This window comes from Macrobrachium nipponense, chromosome 29 (genome assembly GCF_015104395.2).
Source record: "Macrobrachium nipponense isolate FS-2020 chromosome 29, ASM1510439v2, whole genome shotgun sequence".
Lineage (NCBI taxonomy): Eukaryota > Metazoa > Arthropoda > Malacostraca > Decapoda > Palaemonidae > Macrobrachium > Macrobrachium nipponense.
The window spans coordinates 70,660,232-70,680,726 of record NC_061092.1 but is presented as its reverse complement, the minus strand read 5'-3'; the positions used below and the strand labels follow the sequence as shown (position 1 = coordinate 70,680,726).

Here is a 20,495-nt window from a genome sequence, read left to right as displayed (position 1 = left end):
AGAAAATTTGCTGTAATAAGCTGAGTTAGTGAAGGGGAGAGAGGGGGTTACGTAGGAAGGAGTGCCCCATCTTGCCTCAAGCAGTGCCCCAGGCTACGATATATGAGCAAAGGGATCATCATTTATGATTAAATTATGATAAATAAAATAGTTTTGGTTTATTCATACACAAAAAAGAAGTATTCATTCATAATAATCATTATTTATTAACATTGTCTTATAGAAATATGAAGGAAAACTTTGAACGCCCGTATCTCAAAACTATACTTATTGACCTTCAAAATCTATCTCCTCACTTAGTTTTGAAGCTATATTGGAATTTGGTATTTAACTCAGAAAGACATTATAGAACAATCAAATAGAGCCCTTTTTTCCCATTTTTGTTTCGTCTTTTTTTTTATAAATTTTTTTCTTGTGATTTATAGGGTTTATTTTTTTACCATATTGAAAAATTCATATCTAGCAAAAAAATGACTTTTAGAAAAAAAACTCCTCATTTGATTGGATGTCGACATCAGGTCTATATATGGTAGTAATCCCAGGTCTTAATATTAACCCCTTCCCACCCAGGACGTACCGTACTACGTCACTTGACAGCCAGCAAGTAATCCCAGGACGTAGCGTAATACGTCCTTCCACTCTCTCTTTTGTACCGAGAGCTGGTGTGTTGGGATTGTGTATTTGAAGACTTCTCGTTGCTGGGATATGCTCTCTCATCCCTTGTCAAACATAAGCTCCGCCCACTAGCCAATCAAAGCGAAGGAGTAAGGCATCTCGTGACGTTTCAGTGACGGAATTGAGACGTCACCATATTTCACCAATGGGAGCTCAGTATTTCAATCTTTCCTGTCTTTTCCCGTTATTTATCACTCAGGCAGACATGTCGACTCGTATATAGACAATAGTGCAACTGTAGAATTCTTTTGATTATCGTTCTGGTTGCTTCTTTATCAATTTCTGCTCGTATTTTTTAGTCATGGGTGACTCTGGAGATTCCTCAGATGAAATATATGACCAGGGGAATCTGATGATGAACAAAATAAAGACATCAGATAGTGTGCAATCAGTAAATGATTGCGAATTTTTTGACGATATTGAGCCAGTCACAGAAGAAGGTTGGTGGTTGTTGTCCGACATCTTTGATGATTCTCGGCCAGATCTTGTTCCTTCCCTCAGCGATCCCAGTCTCGGGGTGGATATTTATTTGTCTCAGGATGATATATATATATATATATGTGTGTGTGTGTGTGTGTGTGTGTAAGTATAGGAACATATATATAAACCCAGGAACACATATACATAATTAAAGTAAGTAATAAAAAAATAAAATTTGTAAAATCACTGGATATAGCTTATACACACAAAGGACAGTTTCCGAGTACCTACATGCACACATACAATTACAGCGGGGTCCCCGGGTTACGACTGGTTCCGGGCTTACGACGTTCCGAGGTTACGACGCTTTTTCTTAAATATTCAATGGAAAAATCCGTCCTGGGTTACGACGCTTGTTCCGAGGTTACGACGCTGACGCTTCCGACGCTCCGAGTTAACGACGCTTTTAAAAAAAAACGCATACTATGATAAAATCCTTTATAGTTTAGCACAGTATTTATTTAATAAAAAAATAAGTTTCTGGTTAGATTACAACAAAAATTTTGAGATTATGATGATTTTCGACACTTTTTATGTTGTATTTTTCTATGTTTTTAGTGACGCCTCATATGCGGAACTAGTTTCCGAGCGAATGAATACATACTAGTTTACATATAACAGTCCAAAAGCGCAAATAATGAAAAAATCATTGCTTGTTTCCAATAATAATAACAAAAACGAAGTTTCTGGTTAGATTACAACGCAAATTCCAAGTATCCAAAAGAGAGACATTATCCAGTAATTTGATCAGAGAGAGAGAGAGAGAGAGAGAGAGAGAGAGAGAGAGAGAGAGAGAGAGAGAGAGAGAGAGGAGAGAGAGAGAGAGAGAGGGCGTCTTCCGACGCTCCGAGTTAAGGACAGAGAAGTGTTCGTTTCGTTAAACGGCCTCTGACTCATGCCAGTAAATGTTTTGTTGATACTAATAATATAAGCCTATTTAAAGATACGTTTACTTTAATTAGTCTATATGATACGTAAATAGTAATCAACTGTTCTTGTAGCCCTCAATATTTGGCAAAATCGAAGTATCCAAAGAGAGACATTATCCAGTACGTAATTTGATCAGAGAGAGAGAGAGAGAGAGAGAGAGAGAGATGAGAGAGAGAGAGAGAGAGAGAGAGAGAGACGCGCTTTTGGCAACAATGGTCTCGGGGTTTTTATAGCTTCCTTCTGCTTGATGATCGTGGATATTGTAGAAGGATTTCGACCATACTCGTTTGCCAAATCGACGATACGAACGCCACGTTCATGCTTTGCTATAATTTCATGTTTTGCTTCCATCGAAATCATTTTCTTGGGTTTTTTCTTATCACCTGCTTTGTCTTTAGCTTTGAGACCCATGGTTAATAATAAAATAGACAAAATAACACGAAAAATAGGCGCAAATACAACGAACTAAACAACGTGTTAACATGCAGCACCAACAAACAAACAGACTGAACGCCATTTATCGGTCGCCTATACAACTAACACTCATCGCAAAATCGTATCTCAAATATTTCGTTGTATATCAAAGCTTGTATTTTCGCAAATTTTCTGTTGTATCTCAAAACATTCGTATATTAGGGCAATCGTATGTCAAGTTTCCAATGTAATTTGATCAGAGAGAGAGAGAGAGAGAGAGAGAGAGAGAGAGACGCTTGGCAACAATGGTCTCGGGGATTGACGTAACGTTTATTTTTATACATTTAACTTACCTGTCAGATATATACTTAGCTATTTGACTCCGTCGTCCGACAGAAATTCGAATTTCGCGCACACGCTACCTGTAGGTCAGGTGATCTACTTACCTGCCGGCTGGGTGCAGGACTAGGAACCAATCCCCATGTTCTATCATATTTTTCTGTCGGCCATACTGGCAACATCGTTGTGGGTATCTCCGGCTGGATTCATATTTTGCATCGCAATTGATCTTCGTTTGGACTTCTCGGTGACGTATTTGCATTGATTGTACTGGCATACGCGATTGTGGACCGTTTTTGGAATTTGATTTGGATTGTTCAACATGATGTCTGATTCTGGAAATGTGGTGAGAATGTGTGTGAATGCGGGTTGTAAAGTTAGGATGCCGAAGGCATCAATTGATCCTCATACTATTTGCAGGAAATGCAGGATGTATGAATGTTCTTTTGGTAATACTTGTAATGAATGCAAGGATTTGAGTGAGGAAGAATGGAAATCTCTAACCTCATACGTGAAGAAGTTAGAAAGAAACAGGGTGAGGAGGTCTTCTTCCAAACCTTTATCTAGTTCTAGCGGGGTTATTAGTAATAATATACCCTCTTCTCCTTTTACTGCCCCATCTAATGTACCTGCTCCTTTATTAGAACAACACAGATTCGGCATCTGAGATAGCGAATCTTAAAGCCGCTCTTCGGAAAATGGAAACCAAAATGGCGGCCTATGAAGGTAAGCAGTGTAATTATAGTGCTGTGGATAGTGATATAAGTGTGCCCCAGTGCAGTGGAGGGGGCGTCTGATTGTCTTCACAACGCTCCCAGGCCTAGACCTCTTTCAAGCTCCCAAGCCCAGAGGAGAAGGATGTCGAAAGCCGTAAGGAGGTTGTGGAGGATCCCCAACAGTCAGACGTCCCTTCGGCATTTTCTGTATCGCCACAGAATGCCAGAGAACGTTACAGAAAAAGCGTTCTGCGTGAGTGTTTCTCCTCCTCGGAGAATTCCTCACCTAAAAAAGAGGGTGGAGATCGGCGGATCTTTCTCGCCCCCTTAAGAGACGTTTGGATGAACCCAGGATTACTTCTAGTCCTGAGCGTTTTCAAGAGGAGGACCATCCAGTAATTAAACAACCCGAGGGTAGACAATAATGAAGAGACTAAAGAATCCTTCGCACTATGCAGGATTCCATCACTTCTCTTGTGGGAGTTCTGTATAAAGACCCTCCCAGAAGGAAAGACGATTTCCTGCCTATTAAGAAGTCTAGGCTATCGAGGGGTTCAGACTCGCCATAGTATTTTGTCTTCCTCTGATTTGGAATCGGATTCATCAGCCTTGCATAGGCCGAGCAGGATCCGTTCTCCTGTCAAACGCAAGCACGAGACGCCAGACAAGAGCGTCGAGTTTGCGAGACGTGAAACGTCAGCCAGGCGCAAGCGTCAAGATAGGCGCGTCATGCCATCCAGAAGCAGGACGCCTCCCAGGAACGAGGATCCAGGCAAGAGCCAGGACGCTACGAGGCGCGAGACGTCAACAAAAAAGTAGGACACCTCTCAGGAGAGAGTCGTCAGGCAAGCGTCAGGACGCTCCAAAGCGGTGACGCCAGCCAGAAGCATGACGCCTCCCAGGAGCGAGGTGCGAGGCAAGAGCCAGGACGCTTCGAGGCGCGAGACGTCAACAAGAAGCAGGACGCTCTCAGGAAAGAGTCGTCAGACAATCGCGAGGACGCTCCTAAGCGGTTGACACCAGCAAGAAGCAGGACGCCTCCCACGTGAGCGGCTTCGTCCTGATAGAGAATCGGTCAGGAAAGAGCGATCTCCTTCTAACCTGGAACTGGAAGAGATTTCTGAGGAAGAAGTTTCAACTAACGAGGGACTTTCCAATTATAAAGTTTTAGCCTCGTTACTTCTAGAGGAGTTTGCGGATTCTCTTAGTCTGCAGCTCCTCCTTCGCCGAGATCTCTGTTTTCGAGCACAAAAACCCCGAAATCCTCGGCTTTCTTAAGATGAAACCCGCCGGCGATCTCAATGAAGAAAGCCCTCCAGTCTTTAGATTCGTGGCTTTTATCTAAAAAGGAAACTTTGAGAACGGTTTAATTGCTCTCCTCCCTCCACTGACGGGAAAGAGGCATTTGGTATAAGACAGAAGAGGCGATGGGATTGATGCTCCCTTCGTCGGCAGATTCAGATTCTCGAGTCTTGTAGAGTCTGTGAGAAGACAGTCTCTCAATTCAGCAAAGGCGTCCTGGAGTATGTCGGAGTTAGATCAGCACCTTAAGGGAATTTTTCACGTCTTAGAGGTATTCAACTTCTTTGGATTGGTCTCTTGGGGTGCTGGCTAACGAAGACGAGTGAGCCAGATTTTCTAGATCCAGAAACTTTGCACAGTGTCCTATCTTGCATGGATAAGGCTGTGCAAGATGGTTCTGGTGAGTTGGCGGCTCTTTTTGGATCTGGGATGTTGAAGAAAAGATCTATTTACAGTTCCTTCCTAACGAAAGGAGTTTCTCCTTCTCAGAGGTCCGCTTTATTATTCGCACCTCGGTCAGAACATCTGTTTCCTTCATCTTAGTGAAGGATGTTGCGAGATCCTTGTCGGAAAAGGCTACGCAGGACCTTCTTGTACAATCTACAAAGAAAAGTAGACCTGCAGTTAAGACTCAGAAGAAGGTGGCTCGGACTCCAGTGGTGCCCTTTCGTGGAGCCCCTTCAACTCGATCAACTTCGAGAGGAAGACCCTTCGACAAACGAGGGAGGTCTTCCTTCCGCTCTTTTTAAAAAGAGCAAATAGCAGCCATGTCCTCCAAGCACAGGTAGGGGCCAGACTTCAATACTTTCTGGATGCCTGGTCCGTGAAGAAGAAGCAGATCCCTGGACTCTGTCTGTCCTACAGAAGCGGGGTACATCATTCCATTCGTAGACAGACCTCCTTTGGCAACACTCCAAAGGATTTGTCGACGAGTTACAAGGACCCTGCGGACTGAACGAGACTCTCCATTCAGACGGTGGTGTCGATGAGGGACAAGAATGCTATAGAGCTAGTGCAAGATCCTTTCTCCCCGGGTTTTACACCGCCTTTTCTTGGTTCCAAAGGCTTCGGGGGGATGGAGACCCGTCCTAGATGTAAGCGTCCTGAACAGGTACGTGGAGAAAAAGAAGTTCTCCATGGAGACTTCAGCTTCAGTTCTGTCTTCCCTACGTCAGGGAGATTGGATGGTATCCCTGGACCTTCAGGATGCTTACTTTCATGTTCCGATTCACCCATCGTCAAGAAAATATCTAAGATTTGTTGTTCAAGGACAAATCTTCCATTCAGGGCCTTGTGCTTCGGCCTATCGCCCACGCCCCTCAGGTATTTACGTATCTGATGCGGAACGTGGCCAAATGGCTTCATTTAGAAGGGATACGCATCTTCAATGTATCTCGACGATTGGCTAATCCGGCCAAGTCAGAGAAACGTTTTGGGTTTGGAGGACCTACAGTCTACTTTGAACCTAGCAAAGACGTTAGGATTACTCGTGAACCTCGAGAAATCGCAGATGATCCCCAGTCAGAACTTAGTCTATTTGGGGATTCGGATGGATTCTCGGGGTTTTCGGGCTTTTCCGTCCCAGGAAAGGATTGCTCGGGGATTACAAAAAATCTCGAGCTTCCTAGAGAAAGAACGGAGTTCGGTGAGGGAGTGGTTAAGTCTTCTGGGAACCCTTTCCTCACTAGAACAGTTCATTTCGCTAGGAAGACTCCACCTTCGCCCTCTTCAATTCTTCTTAGAAGAATTTGGAGTTGGAAGAACGGACAGCTTTCGGACACTTTCAGTATTCCTCTGGAAGTAAAGAATCATCTGAAGTGGTGGATTTTCCCTTAGAAAAGAAACGAGGCTTGTCTCTAGAAGTTCGGAACCCAAACCTAATCTTGTTCTCAGACGCTTCAGAGAAGGGATGGGGAGCGACTCTAGGGACAAAAGAAATATCAGGCCAATGGAGGAAGGATCAGCTAGACTGGCATATAAACTCCAAAGAACTTTTATGCCGTTCTTCTAGCTCTAAAAGCCTTCGAGACACAGGTGTTAGGTCAAGTGGTACAGGTCAACTCGGACAACACCACAGCGTTGGCCTATATCAAGAAACAAGGGGAACTCACTCTCTTTCTCTGTTCCATATAACAAAAGAACTGTTGTATTGGGCAAAAGAAAAGAAAGTGACTCTTCTCACAAGATTCGTGAAAGGAGAGAAGAACATCAGAGCAGACAGGCTAAGCAGGTTAAACCAAGTTCTCCCCACAGAATGGACCCTTCACATTCAGGTGTGTCAAGCTCTGTGGTCCCTGTGGGGCAGTCCACATATAGACCTATTCGCACCTACCTATCCAGAAGGATAGAGAACTTTTGCTCCTTAGTGGAAGACCCGAGAGCGATAGCGGTGGAACGCCATGCTACTGGACTGGTCAGGCCTAGATGCCTACGCATTTCCCCCCTTCAAAATGTTAGGAGTGGTGTTAAGAAAGTTTGCGGCATCAAGAGGGACGAGACTAAACACTCATCGCTCCCTTTTGGCCGTCTCAAGATTGGTTCACAGAGGTACAGGAATGGACAGTCGACTTCCCAAGATCTCTTCCACACAGGAGAGTCTTCTCAAACAACCCCATTTCGAGAGGTACCATCAAAACCTCCCCGCTCTCGCTCTGACTGCCTTTCGACTATCGAAAGACTTGTCAGAGCGAGAGGCTTTTCAAGCAAAGCTTCAAAAGCAATTGCTAGGCCCGGAGATCTTCAACTATTCGGGTCTACCAATCAAAATGGGATGTATTTAGAAGATGGTGTAAGAAGAATAAACTGTCCCTCTTCCGATACCTCTGTGACCAACATAGCTGATTTCTTGATTTTCCTTAGGGAAGAATCAAAATTATCAGTTTCTACCATTAAAGGTTATCGAAGTATGCTTTCGGCCGTATTTCGAAACAGAGGTTTGAGAATTGCAGAAGATAAAGACCTCCACGATCTTATTAGATCTTTTGAAACCTCAAAAACCTTTTCTCCTCGCACTCCGAACTGGAACCTAGATGTAGTTTTGAGATTTCTATCATCTAGTAGATTTGAACCTCCTCTCAACGCGTCGTTTAGAGATCTAACGAGAAAATGTATTTTCTTGTTGTCGTTAGCGACTGCGAAGAGAATTAGTGAAATACACGCTCTAGATTCTCGAGTAGGATTTAAGAGCGATGCGGCAATTTGTTCTTTCCAGACTCTGTTTCTGGCTAAGAACGAGAACCCCTCTAAACCCTGGCCAAAGAGTTTTGAAGTTAAAGGACTTTCAAATCTAGTAGGAGAGGAATTAGAAAGATCTTTATGTCCGGTTAGAGCTTTGAAGTTCTATTTAAAGAAGAAGAATGAACTAAACGGATGTAAACAAAGCCTGTGGTGCGCAGTTAGGGATCCTAGTAGACCCATGTCAAAAAAATGCATTAGCATTCTTTTTGTGAGGAGCATTATTACGGATGCTCATAATGACTGCACTGAAGACTCTTTCAGGACTCTCCGAGTGAAGGCTCATGACGGTTAGAGCGGTAGCCACTTCATTAGCATTCAGAAGAACATGACTTAAAAGAACATTGTGGATGCGACTTACTGGAGGTGTAAATTCAGGTGTTCGCATCGCACTATCTCAAGGACGTTAAAGTAACATATGAAAAGTGTTTCTCCTCTGGGTCCTTTTGTATCAGCCGATACAGTGCTGGGCTGGAGCACATAACGATCCTTAGAAAAAATTTGTATTTGTTCAAAATAAATTTTGATAGTACATAGATCTACTTGTGAGACGAGTTGTTGGTTTTTTCTGCTGATTAGTATGCTTGCTGGCGTACGGACGTCCGAGCTTGGATCAGTGGGGGGAATCAAGAGACGTCTTACTGAATAGATTGTACAAACATTTTTTTTTTAATTTTATTTTTATTTTTGTACTTTACTGTACGAATGTTTGTGTTTCGAGTTTGTGGTCGTTTGCAAGAGGTTAGGGGATAACTTCTTGCAATCTTAGAACTAACATGGATAGGTTGAGGTGATCGGGATCGATGTTGTGCTCCTTGTATAAGGTCTTGTCAAGTAAGTGGATAAGCACCCATTGACGTAGTCCTTCCAGGATCTACCAAGTAAGCGGGTAAGACCCCTTTGGCAGAACCACAAGAACTCTTAGCCATAGATCAATATCTCGCTGAGGCTCTTGAGACTGTCTAGACTCCTGGATTGTATTCATGAAGTCTTCAGTCTAAACAGGTAGGAACCAAGGTTTTATTTATTTATTACCTACAACGATAGTTGTGATTCCTGTTTGATTCTATATTTAGCTGTCTCTTTCCCACCTCCAATGGTGTGAATCAGCTAAGTATATATCTGACAGGTAAGTTAAATGTATAAAAATGATATTGTTATGATACCAATAAAGTTTTATACATACTTACCTGGCAGATATATACAAAATTATACCCACCCTACCTCCCCTCAGGAGACAGGCGGTATAGAAAAAATATGATAGAACATGGGGATGGTTCCTAGTCCTGCCACCCAGCGGCAGGTAAGTAGATCACCTGACCTACAGGTAGCGTGTGCGCGAAATTCGAATTTCTGTCGGACGACGGAGTCAAATAGCTAAGTATATATCTGCCAGGTAAGTATGTATAAAACTTTATTGTATCATAACAATATCATTTTCTGAACAGATAGGACAGAGAAGTGTTCGTTTCATTAAACGGCCTCTGACTCATGGCAGGAAATGTTTTGTTGATACTAATATATAAGCCTATTTAAAGATACATTTACTTTAATTAGTCTATATGATACGTAAATAGTAATCAGCTGTTCTTGTAGCCCTCAAGATTTTGCAAAATCACTCCAGGTTGTACATAAAACTTCAAGAATGTAGTGTCACCAGAGGATTACAATAGTTTTTACCTTCAAGAACCAGCATTCTTTTATGAAAATAACTCCAGGTTGTACATAAAACTACAGGAAACAACATGTAGTGTAACCAAAGGATTACAAGTAAGGTTTTTATAACTTTTTATTAGTTTAAGACATATTTCCAAGCGTCGTTCCGGCTTACGACGATTTTCGGCTTACGACGCGTCTCAAGAACGGAACCCCCGTCGTAACCCGGGGACTGCCTGTATATAGAAATTCATACATATATATATACACAGATACATACACTTTCATATATACATTATAATCAATAAAGAAACATAAATAATGAGGAGAAGCATACTCTGATTGTGATATTTGATTTTGGGTTTATCTGGTATAGCCTACTCGCAAGCGGTTGCGTCATCTGGGTGGAAAGGGTTAAATATCAAGGGAGGAGATAGAATTTGAAAAATGGTTATTTTCGGGATAAATTGCCCTGGCATCACAAAACCGAAGGTCAGAGGCGAAAATCATATGCGGTTTGGAGATGTCCAAAGTCACCTTATTAAGTGGTATGATTGTCAAAGTCCTGTCGTTAAAAAATGGCATTAGCCGGCCGGCCCCCTTAAGAGTTGAAACCAATGGAACCACCCCTTGCTGTCATGAAAACCTTGAGTTGATGATGGTCCTGCTTGGGGCTCTTCCTCTTCTGCAAGTTCGTTAAACCTAAGAAGTTTTCTTCCCCTACATCGCCGTCTGCCTTAACTGTCAAAAATTGCTAGCACAGTTGTCATGTCTTTTCGCAAATGATGTTGGTGTTGAGGGGGATGTTCTTCTTACGGTAGTCCTTTATTCAATACACCAATGCTGATTCCATCTTAATTGTTGTATCACGTATTGTCTTTTGATGTAGCATATGATACTCTTTCCCACCAAAATGGTAGGCCACAGCTGCGTAACTCTTGACTTATTTTAAAATATCTAGTTTTACTGTCTCGAGTGTCATGACTTCTTCTGGTGCTTAAGCTGTTTGCCAAAAGCCTTAGAAGGAACAGGGTGTTTAGGAGGCATTTTAGGGCACAGGTAAAAGAGATACACAAAGATTAAACTTGACACACAAAGATAAGCAAAGTACAGATACAGGCACTCCCGGTTATCGGCAGGGGTTCCTTTCCAACAGCTTGACGATAAGCGAAAATGACCGATAACTGAAAATTGGTGATTTTATGTGTTTATCAGTGCCGATAACCAGTTAATGTCACCTCTGTTAGGTATGTATCAGCGCTAATAACCAGAAATCAGCACATTTTGGCACCAGACAAGCCCCATAAAACTGAATCGCCTATAACTAAGGCCGCCAGTAACTGAGGACTGCCTTTACTCATACACGATGGAACAGCACAGGTCAGCTAGGTGAACAGGTAGAGATACAGGCTCCCACAACCCATCTCTGTGAGACAGTTTTTGCAGGTACAACCAATCGACACCAAATCCCATTTTAGGATGCTAGGTTAGGTACCATGAAACACCGTGTGTCACGTGTGTCAGGGATTGACTAACTATGGGTTTGCAGACCCTGTAAGGGAGGCAATAAGCCTGGCAAATAACTGGTACACTGTTTAGGTTAAGTGTGGAATGATATAAATGATTAAGGCTACTCTCCCAATAAGCCAGCGGTTTGAGCTTTGTTAAGAGTAATTTGCAACCCAAAATGATTAACCCTTCTCTATAAATGAAATGAAGTTGTCTCTTTCAAAATTATCCAATCAAAAAGATCTTCTACCATGAATTAAGAAAGAGTGAGAATGGAATAAAATGTCAGAAATCTTTCTCTCTCTAAAGTTAAATGATTTAACACAACGTGCCAGTTATATATCAGTTTGGTCAGTGTTATTTTATTTTTATTTCGTGCATTGGTGAGATATGGGCATTATTCAAAGACCGTTGGTGGTTGGACGACCAGAATCTGTTCTCTTCCACCGGACTTCCTTCTGTTCTCGGACGCCTCCCTCGCAGGTTGGGGCACTCATTTAGGCGGCCTCATCACTTCAGGTGTTTGGAGTTTGGAGGACAAGCAGCAACATATCAACCTCTTGGAGTTGAAGGTGGCTTTCCTGGGTCTGAAGGAGTTTCGGGGGAAGGTAGAGGGTCATTCTGTCGTTCTCATGTCGGTCAACACCACGGTGGTTGCTTATGTGAACAAACAGGAAGGCCTGGTTTCATGTCAACTTCGTGCCTTGACCGTCGAGCTTCACCAGTGGGCGGTCAGCAATTCGGTAGAGCTCTCAGCCAGGTATATCCCAGGGAAACGGAACGTGGTCGCAGACAAACTCAGTCACTGGGATCAGATCCTAGGCACAGAGTGGTCCCTTCATCAAGTAGTGGCAGACAAGCTTTTCCAGATTTGGGGGAGACCCTTGCCGGACTTTTTTGCGACACGTTTCAACAGGAAGCTGGAGGTGTTCTGTTCAGTGGTTCCAGATCCTTTAGCATTGGCAGAGGACGCATTCCAACATCCCTGGGACAACCTGGAGGTGTATGCCTTCCCTCCGTTTTGTTTGATCCGTCAGGTTCTGAACAGGCTGATGAGTTCACAGGGTCTCAGGATGACTTTGGTAGCCCCTCTGGCCTCAGGCAGAATGGTTCCCAGATCTGCTGTCGTTGTCAGAGGTTCCGAGGGAGATTCCCCCTTGGCGACATCTGTGTCAGCCCCATGCGGAAAGGTTCCACCAGTCAGTAGAATCCCTGTCTTCACGGTTGGAGGCTATCAAGTATCTTCCGAGCAAGAGGCTTTTCTCAGACAACAGCTGGGCACATGTCCAGCAGTCTTAGAAAGTCGACCTTCGCGGTTTACCAAGGCAATGGGCGATCTACTGGGATTGGTGTTTTAAACGGGGTTTTTCTCCACTCGCGACCTCTATTCAGCGAATAGCAGACTTTTTAACCTTCCTCAGAGAGGAGAAACGTTTGTCCGTTTCTGCCATTAGAGGCTACAGGGCAGCCCTGAGTTTGGTGTTACGCCTTAAGAGTATCAACATCTCCTGGGAACTTTCCCTGCTAGTTAAGGGGTTTGAGCAGTCGAGTTCTGCTAGAGAGCTCAAGCCTCCGACATAGGATGTTTCCTTGGTTCTTAAGAGCTTCACTAGGAGTCCATATGAGCCCTTGCTTCACTCATCTGGTGGGAACCTGATGCTCAAGACAGTTTTCCTTCTGGCTTTGGCATCTTCCAAGAGGGTAGGAGAGCTCCACAGTCTGAGCTATGAGGTGAAGCACACCAGGGGTTGGGGGTCTATGTCCTTCGAATTTGTCCCGGAATTCATGGCCAAGACCCAAAATCCCTCTTTGCGTGATGACAGGTTCACTTCGTTTTCCATTCCATCACTGACTGACTTTGTGGGTGGTGATGCTCAAGAGCTTTTGTTGTGCCCTGTCTGGGCCCTGCGTTGCTATCTTAAAAGGACTTGGCACCTTAGACCAGGCTGCCGCAGACTTTTTGTTAGCACAGGCCGTACAAAGAAAGAGGTGTCTAAGAATACTATCTCTTTTTGGATACGGGAAGCCATCAGACAGGCATACTTGACTATTGTTGATTCTACCACCACGTCTGTGCAGGCTAGAGCACATGACGTTAGAGGTATTGGTCCCTCTCTAGCTTTCAAAAAGAACTTGGCTGTACATAGAGTGCTGAGCGCTGGTACTTGGTTACGCCAGTCCACGTTCACCTCCTTCTATCTTGAGGGTGTTGCCCACAGAGATGCGGACACATTTTCCCTGGATCCTGTGGTGGCTGCCCAACAGGTTGTGTAACTCATGGTTGCCCTTAACAGGGCACCTTTGTATCTTACCTAAGATGATTGTGTGGATGAGAGAATGCGTGAGTTGGCTGGTCTCCTTCTTTCTCTTGTACCTCTCCTTCTTCCTTCGGGCAGTTTAAGGAACAGACACATCATTCGTTGGACTGGTTTGATACAGTTGAGTAAGGTAGTCATACTGATAGTCTGGTTGTGCATTATACAAATATCTTACCTGCTATTTGGTAGCATATGCTCCACTCCTTGGCAAGGAGGGGTTGGGAGTAATACAAACCCTGGTGTCTTGGTTTGTTATTGGACAGTCAAAGTTTCTCTTTGGTTTCCTATACAATGGTTATCCCATATATCATTGTACGTCACTCAGGGTCTGAGTCGTTAGATATCAATTTATCCAGCTTCTCAATGGGTTTCAGTCCCTCTCCAAAAACCATTCCTTTTGAGAGCTGGACTGGTGGGTAGGCCTCCAGCCAGTCTAGGATGTCTTATACCTTCCTCCAAGTATGAGTCTATCCTATTGTTAAGACCGAAGGTTTGTTCGCATATGAACAAATGACAAATTTTCCAAGACAATTTGTATTTTTCATAGCTACAAACTTGAGGTCTTAACATCATACTGCCCGCCTCTAGCCGCCCCTCTGTGTGTTAAGACATCCTGAGTTGGGAAAGACTGATGCGTGATCATAGGTGAATAGTCTTCGACCATCCTTCACCCGATCTACACATGCGTTGCCAGATATCACAAGATTCCTTGCTTTCATCTGTTTTTTAACTGGATCCAACTAGGCGCAAGAAATGATCCTATTGTTAAGACCTCAGGTTTGTAGCTATGAAAAATACAAATTGTCGTAGAAAATTTGCCATTTTTAATTCTCCTCCCCTTCTCAACATATCAACGCTGCCTCGTTGAGTCTCAAATCAGCTGTGCATGATGTCACCGCGGTGACATACGATTTTGTACATCTTTTATGCTAAATTTTATATTGAAATGCTTTATTTTTTAATTTTGTCGAATATGGTTATCATTAACTATATACAGGCGGTCCCCGGGTTACGACGGTTCCGGCTTACGACGTTCCGAGGTTACGACGCTTTTTCTTAAATATTCAATGGAAAAATCCGTCCTGGGTTACAACGCTTGTTCCGAGGTTACGACGCTGACGCTTCCGACGCTCCGAATTAACGACGCTTTTAAAAAACGCATACTATGATAAAAATCCTTTATAGTTTAGCACAGTATATTAATAAAAATAAGTTTCTGGTTAGATTACAACAAAAATTTTGAGGTTATGATGATTTTCAACACTTTTTATGTCGTATTTTTCTATGTTTTTTAGTGACGCCTCATATGCGGAACTAGTTTCCGAGCGAATGAATACATACTAGCTTGCGGTGCGCAAAGTTTACATATAACAGTCCAAAAGTGCAAATAATGAAAAAATCATTGCTTGTTTCCAGTAATAATAACAAAACGAAGTTTCTGGTTAGATTACAACGCAAATTCCAAGTATCCAAAGAGAGACATTATCCAGTATAATTTGATCAGAGAGAGAGAGAGAGAGGCATCTTCCGACGCTCCGAGTTAAGGACAGAGAAGTGTTCGTTTCGTTAAACGGCCTCTGACTCATGCCAGTAAATGATTTGTTGATACAAATAATATAAGCCTATTTAAAGATACGTTTACTTTAATTAGTCTATATGATACGTAAATAGTAATCAGCTGTTCTTGTAGCCCTCAAGATTTGGCAAAATCACTCCAGGTTGTAGATAAAACTTCAAGAATGTAGTGTCACCAGAGGATTACAGTAGTTTTTACCTTCAAGAACCAGCATTCTTTTATGAAAATAACTCCAGGTTGTACATAAAACTACAGGAAACAACATGTAGTGTAACCAAAGGATTACAAGTAAGGTTTTTATAACTTTTTATTAGTTTAAGACATATTTCCAAGCGTCGTTCCGGCTTACGACGATTTTCGGCTTACGACGCGTCTCAAGAACGGAACCCCCGTCGTAACCCGGGGACTGCCTGTATTGTAAATTACAACAATTTTAATACATTTTTTTTCGTAGGGCGAAGTAGGCTGTCTGTAAGTATAGTATACGTACAAGATAATCGGTCAGTTCGAAGTATGAATATTTGTTCGACAAACAATACAAATTTTTTTCAAAAATTTCGTTCGAAAAACTGAATGTTCAACATCAGAAATGTTCGACAAACGAGGTACCACTGTATGTACTCCCAAAAACAGTGGTGAGAGAAAGGTTGTAGGGGTGAATTTTGCCTACAGTGTAACAATAGTATACAGTAGCAGATGAATTAATTTACCAATATTTATTTTATCCACTTTGACTCATGAGATGGCATGTGAGAGTTTCACTCTTTAACATTTGCTTAAAGTTAACTTTTGAATGTACATAACCATCATTGCTACACATATTGTATTTTATCTTTATTTAAATTATTTAACCTTGAACATATGTGCATTCCATTTTCCTGAAATGGTTTGTGTACTGTGTACCTTTAGCTTGTGTCTCTTCTTTGTACTTGGGTCTCATCCATTATTTATGGTTTCTGCACTGTTACCCAATATCCCAGTACTGCCTTATTTTCCATTGATTGACATTCAGTCCTGATGTTAAACCAGCCCATATTGATTTCTGTTCCTCCTCAAATATCATTTAAAGAATTCTTATCAATTTCACCATTCCTTTACAAAACCCTCTTGATGTTCATATCTAAGGAGCTTTACTGTATCAACCTTAAGATACTCAACTTTTCCCATTGGTGCCCTAGTTAGAAATCACTGCCAATATTTGCTCCTCTGTATCTCTTAACATTCCTCAGGGGCTTTTTGACTCTTGAGTGATATATCTAAATAATGTATTTGGTTTCTGTGGGTACCATCTGGAACTGTCCAATTGAACTAATGGATGTCCTTTTGTTGAAAATGAATATTGACATATATCAGATTTGCTGCACAAAATTTTATAAATTGCACCTCATTTATTTTCAGTCTCCTTCAAAAGGAGATATGAAAATTGTTAGTGATATAAATGGAGAAAAAAGTTAAGTATATTTTAGTTTAACCAGACCACTGAGCTGATAACAGCTCTCCTAGGGCTGGCCTGAAGAAACCAATTGGTTACTTAGCAATTGGACCCACAGCTTATTGTAGGATCCAAACCACATTATATTGAGAAATGAATTTCTAATCACCAGAAAGAAATTCCTCTGATGCCCCGTTGGCAGAGCGGGAGCGAACCCTGGCTGCCGAATCAATAGGTGAGCATGTAACCCACTCGTCCAATGAGGAACTATAAATGGAGAAGTTGATATGAACTATGAAGGGTTGTATTTACACAAAATAATAATTATTTTTGTTTTCAAAGATGCTGATACAAAAAATATTGATTTAATTTTTTTTTTTTTCAAAGATGGTGATAAAGAAGATGGAGAAAAGGGAGATGAAGACAGCAGTGATGAGGATGATGTCACAATCACGATAGGTGTACTTAAAACACAACCAGATATTATTCAGGCCCCTTCTGCACCCCATGGAGCACGATTTCAGCCAAAGGTAAAGTGATAAGTTTTGTAAGTCATTATTACTGTATATTTCTGTGTATAAGACAACCTTTTGATAAGACAAGGTCAAAGATCATGGCAAATTTTCATCAATTTATCTCATATCAGTAGTATAGGATGACTTCTGAATTACATAACCGAAATGTTTTTTGGAGAAAAGTGATTATATTTGCAAAAATTAAACAGAACAACTATATTTATAATATTGATGACTTAAATAAAGGTTGTTTTGCTTGTATCCAATTACAGTATTACTGTTATCATATTGTTACTGTATTACAGAATGTAAGCATAAACATTATCGTGTATATCATGTGCTTTTGATATTGTTTACATTCTCAAAATCTCTGCTGATTTGAGTATTGCCATTATTTATTAGGAGAGATATAATTCAGATGTACTTTTTATCGTAAATTAACAAAGTTTGGTTGAAAACATGCACGTTACTTCATTATGTAAGCGTTAGGTGGGATTTCTTCAGTTCCAAACATCACTTTCACCTGGCCATTATTCGTTTGATTCAGCCTCTGCTATAACCTGCAGCTTTAATTTACTAGTATTCTTGGGATCTCCACTACATAAAGGATGAACAAAAATTTATTCTATTTTTACTTATGGAAGCCACCATTGAGAATTGGCAGAGTTTAACAATTTGACAATTTTAACGGAGCTCTTAATAAACGTTCGATAATTACAGTAAATGACGTCGGCAATCAGCTGTTTCTCAATTCGGTTATTTATGTCAATAGACGTTTACAATAATCACTTCATCCAGAATTCAAAAACTGGAATTTTTTAGTGGAGGATAGAGAACTCATTACTGTTACAGTCAATAAAATGGAGGGAGAGAGAGAGAGAGAGAGAGAGAGAGAAAACACTATTGCCTCTGTTAGGGTGTTATACACTGATAGATATCCACTTGTAAAAGTCGAATAATAGTTGTACTGACAATAATGATAATTTTAATAAAACTTGGTTTGCTGTAATTATATTGCATGTATCATTGTATTACCATAATATAGAGAGCGATGATGTGCCATTTGCATTCTAGTTTTTTTAGTCTTAAAATAATGAGCTGATCATCCTACACTGCTATCATCACTGTCTTTAGTTGCCGAATCGAACTTAATTCAGATATATTCTTTTCATAAATTATCAAAGCTGGGTTCAACAAAGCCGATTCTATATCCTGTTTTGCATGCAGATGTTGCCTAAAAGGGAAACTTTTTTTTTTTTTTTTTTTTTTTTTCCCCGTCGCCATTTCAAACAACAGCAAATAACAATACAATAATGAACGATAATTGTTGTACCCTATCGTTCACAAGAATGAATTGTTCTAAACAGTTACAAACAGCCTTGCGTGCTGCCTTTCTTGATGCTCTCTGCCCTTTTTTATAAAAACATGGAGGAACGTAAAAATAGAAAGTCATAAGATCATTTGAAAAATGCCATGGATGGTACCGAAGTTGATTTGTATGATATCAATCGGCGTCAATGACCTTCGATGTCAGGATGCCAGAAAACTTCCAATCATTCATTCATTGTATGATATCGACGACAAAGCCAAAGTCGACTCGCTAAACCAGACTGGAATCCCTATGATTGTAGCACATGTGATCAATCTTTGATATGTAAGAGACACTTTTAATGAAAAATTAATATTGTTATCCTAAATGTTATTAGTACTACCGTAATTACAATACCATTGAAATTTCTAAAAGGTTACTGAAAGATGAAGGTTGCTGTGAGTGCAACTGCAACTTGATGTTTACATTTTCTCAGCAGGGATTGCATAGATAAAAGTTTGCTTCATTGATTTAGAATTATTCATCAAATAATGTATAAGGTAAAAATTGTTTTATTGACTTTATTATCCGTTTATTTCTTAACCCTTAAACGCCGAAGCGGTAAAAAAAAAAATGTCTCCCGTGTGCCGGAAGTGTTTCAGAGTGAGTGCGGAAGCGGAAAAAATATTTTTTTCAAAAAATCACAGCACGCTTAGTTTTCAAGATTAAGAGTTCATTTTTGGCTCCTTTTTTGTCATTGGCTGAAGTTTAGTATGCAACCATCAGAAATGAAAAAAATTATCATTATCATATATAAATAATGCGATATATGATAGCGCAAAAACTAAATTTCATATATAATTGTATTCAAATCGCGCTGTGCGCAAAACGGTTAAAGGTAACGAGTTACTTCTTTTTTCGTTGTAATGCACACTAAATTGCGATCATTTTGGTATATAACACATTGTAAAACGATAAAAGCAACACAGAGAAAATATTATCACAAAATAATGCATGAATTCGTAACGCACGGACATAAACAAATATTTTTTTCAAAAATTCACCATAAATCTAAATATTGTCCTAGAGACTTCCAATTTCTTTCAATATGATGATAAATGATTGAATATTACTATACTGTAAGAATATTAGCTTACAAATGCAGTTTTCGACCATATCTGACTAGGTAAAGTTGACCGAATGTCGAATTTTTTATATATATATTTTTTATATGCAATTATTTCGAAAATAAGAAAAGCTACAACCTTCAAATATTTTTCGTTTTATTTTACATGACATTGCGCACATTTTCATATATAAAACTCTATGAAATGCCTAATATGAAACGGCGCAAATATTCCGAGAATGGAATGTACGCATTTCGGAGATTTGTGGCGGAGAATCCGCGCACGGAGGGAAGGAAAGATTTTTTTTAAAATTCACCATAAATCTAAATATTGTGCTAGAGACTTCGAATTTGTTTCAAGATGAAGATAAATGACTGAATATTACTAGACTGTAAGAGTTTTAGCTTACAATTGCGTTTTTTGACCATTTCGGTAGAGTCAAAGTTGACCGAACGTGGTTTTTTTTCTATTTATCGTGATTTATATGCAAATGTTTCAAAAATGAGAAAAGCTACAACCTTCAATTATTTTTTGTTGTATTTTACATGAAATTGCACACATTTTCATATATAAAACTTTATGTAACAGCTAATTTAAAATGGTGCAAACATTACCACAATCGCACGTATGATTTTTTCGGAAGAGTTACCGCGCCGACGTAAAGAAAATTTTATTTTTTTCATAAATTCACCATAAATCGAAATATTGTGCTAGAGACTTCCAATTTGTTGCAAACTGAAGGTAAATCCTTGAATATTACTAGAATATAAGCGGTTTAGCTTACAATTGCGTTTTTCAACCATTTCGGTAGTCAAAGTTGACTGAAGGTTGAAAATTTGTCACTTATCATTTTTAATATGAAAATATTTCAAAATTGATAAAAGCTACAACCATGGGTTGTTTTTAGTTGTATTGTGCATGAAATTGCGCACATTTTCATATATAAAACTTTATGTAACGGCT

At 40.5% G+C, this 20,495-nt stretch overlaps 2 protein-coding genes across 3 annotated transcripts in view; one reads left to right on the top strand and one right to left on the bottom strand.

Moving 5' to 3' along the window:
- Positions 1 to 20,495, bottom strand: part of LOC135206354 (pre-mRNA 3'-end-processing factor FIP1-like) — a 301,272-nt gene that overhangs the window by 100,990 nt on the left and 179,787 nt on the right. The gene's annotated exons all lie outside the window — the stretch shown is intronic.
- LOC135206281 (pre-mRNA 3'-end-processing factor FIP1-like) overlaps positions 1 to 20,495 on the top strand; it is a 126,588-nt gene that overhangs the window by 25,325 nt on the left and 80,768 nt on the right. Inside the window, exons 3-4 of one of the 2 annotated variants that reach the window (XM_064237700.1) lie at positions 16,754 to 16,816; positions 16,969 to 17,111. In XM_064237700.1, the coding sequence (XP_064093770.1) occupies positions 16,754 to 16,816; positions 16,969 to 17,111 (206 nt within the window). The remainder of the gene's footprint in view (positions 1 to 16,753; positions 16,817 to 16,968; positions 17,112 to 20,495) is intronic. The other variant, XM_064237701.1, reaches the window with a different exon arrangement.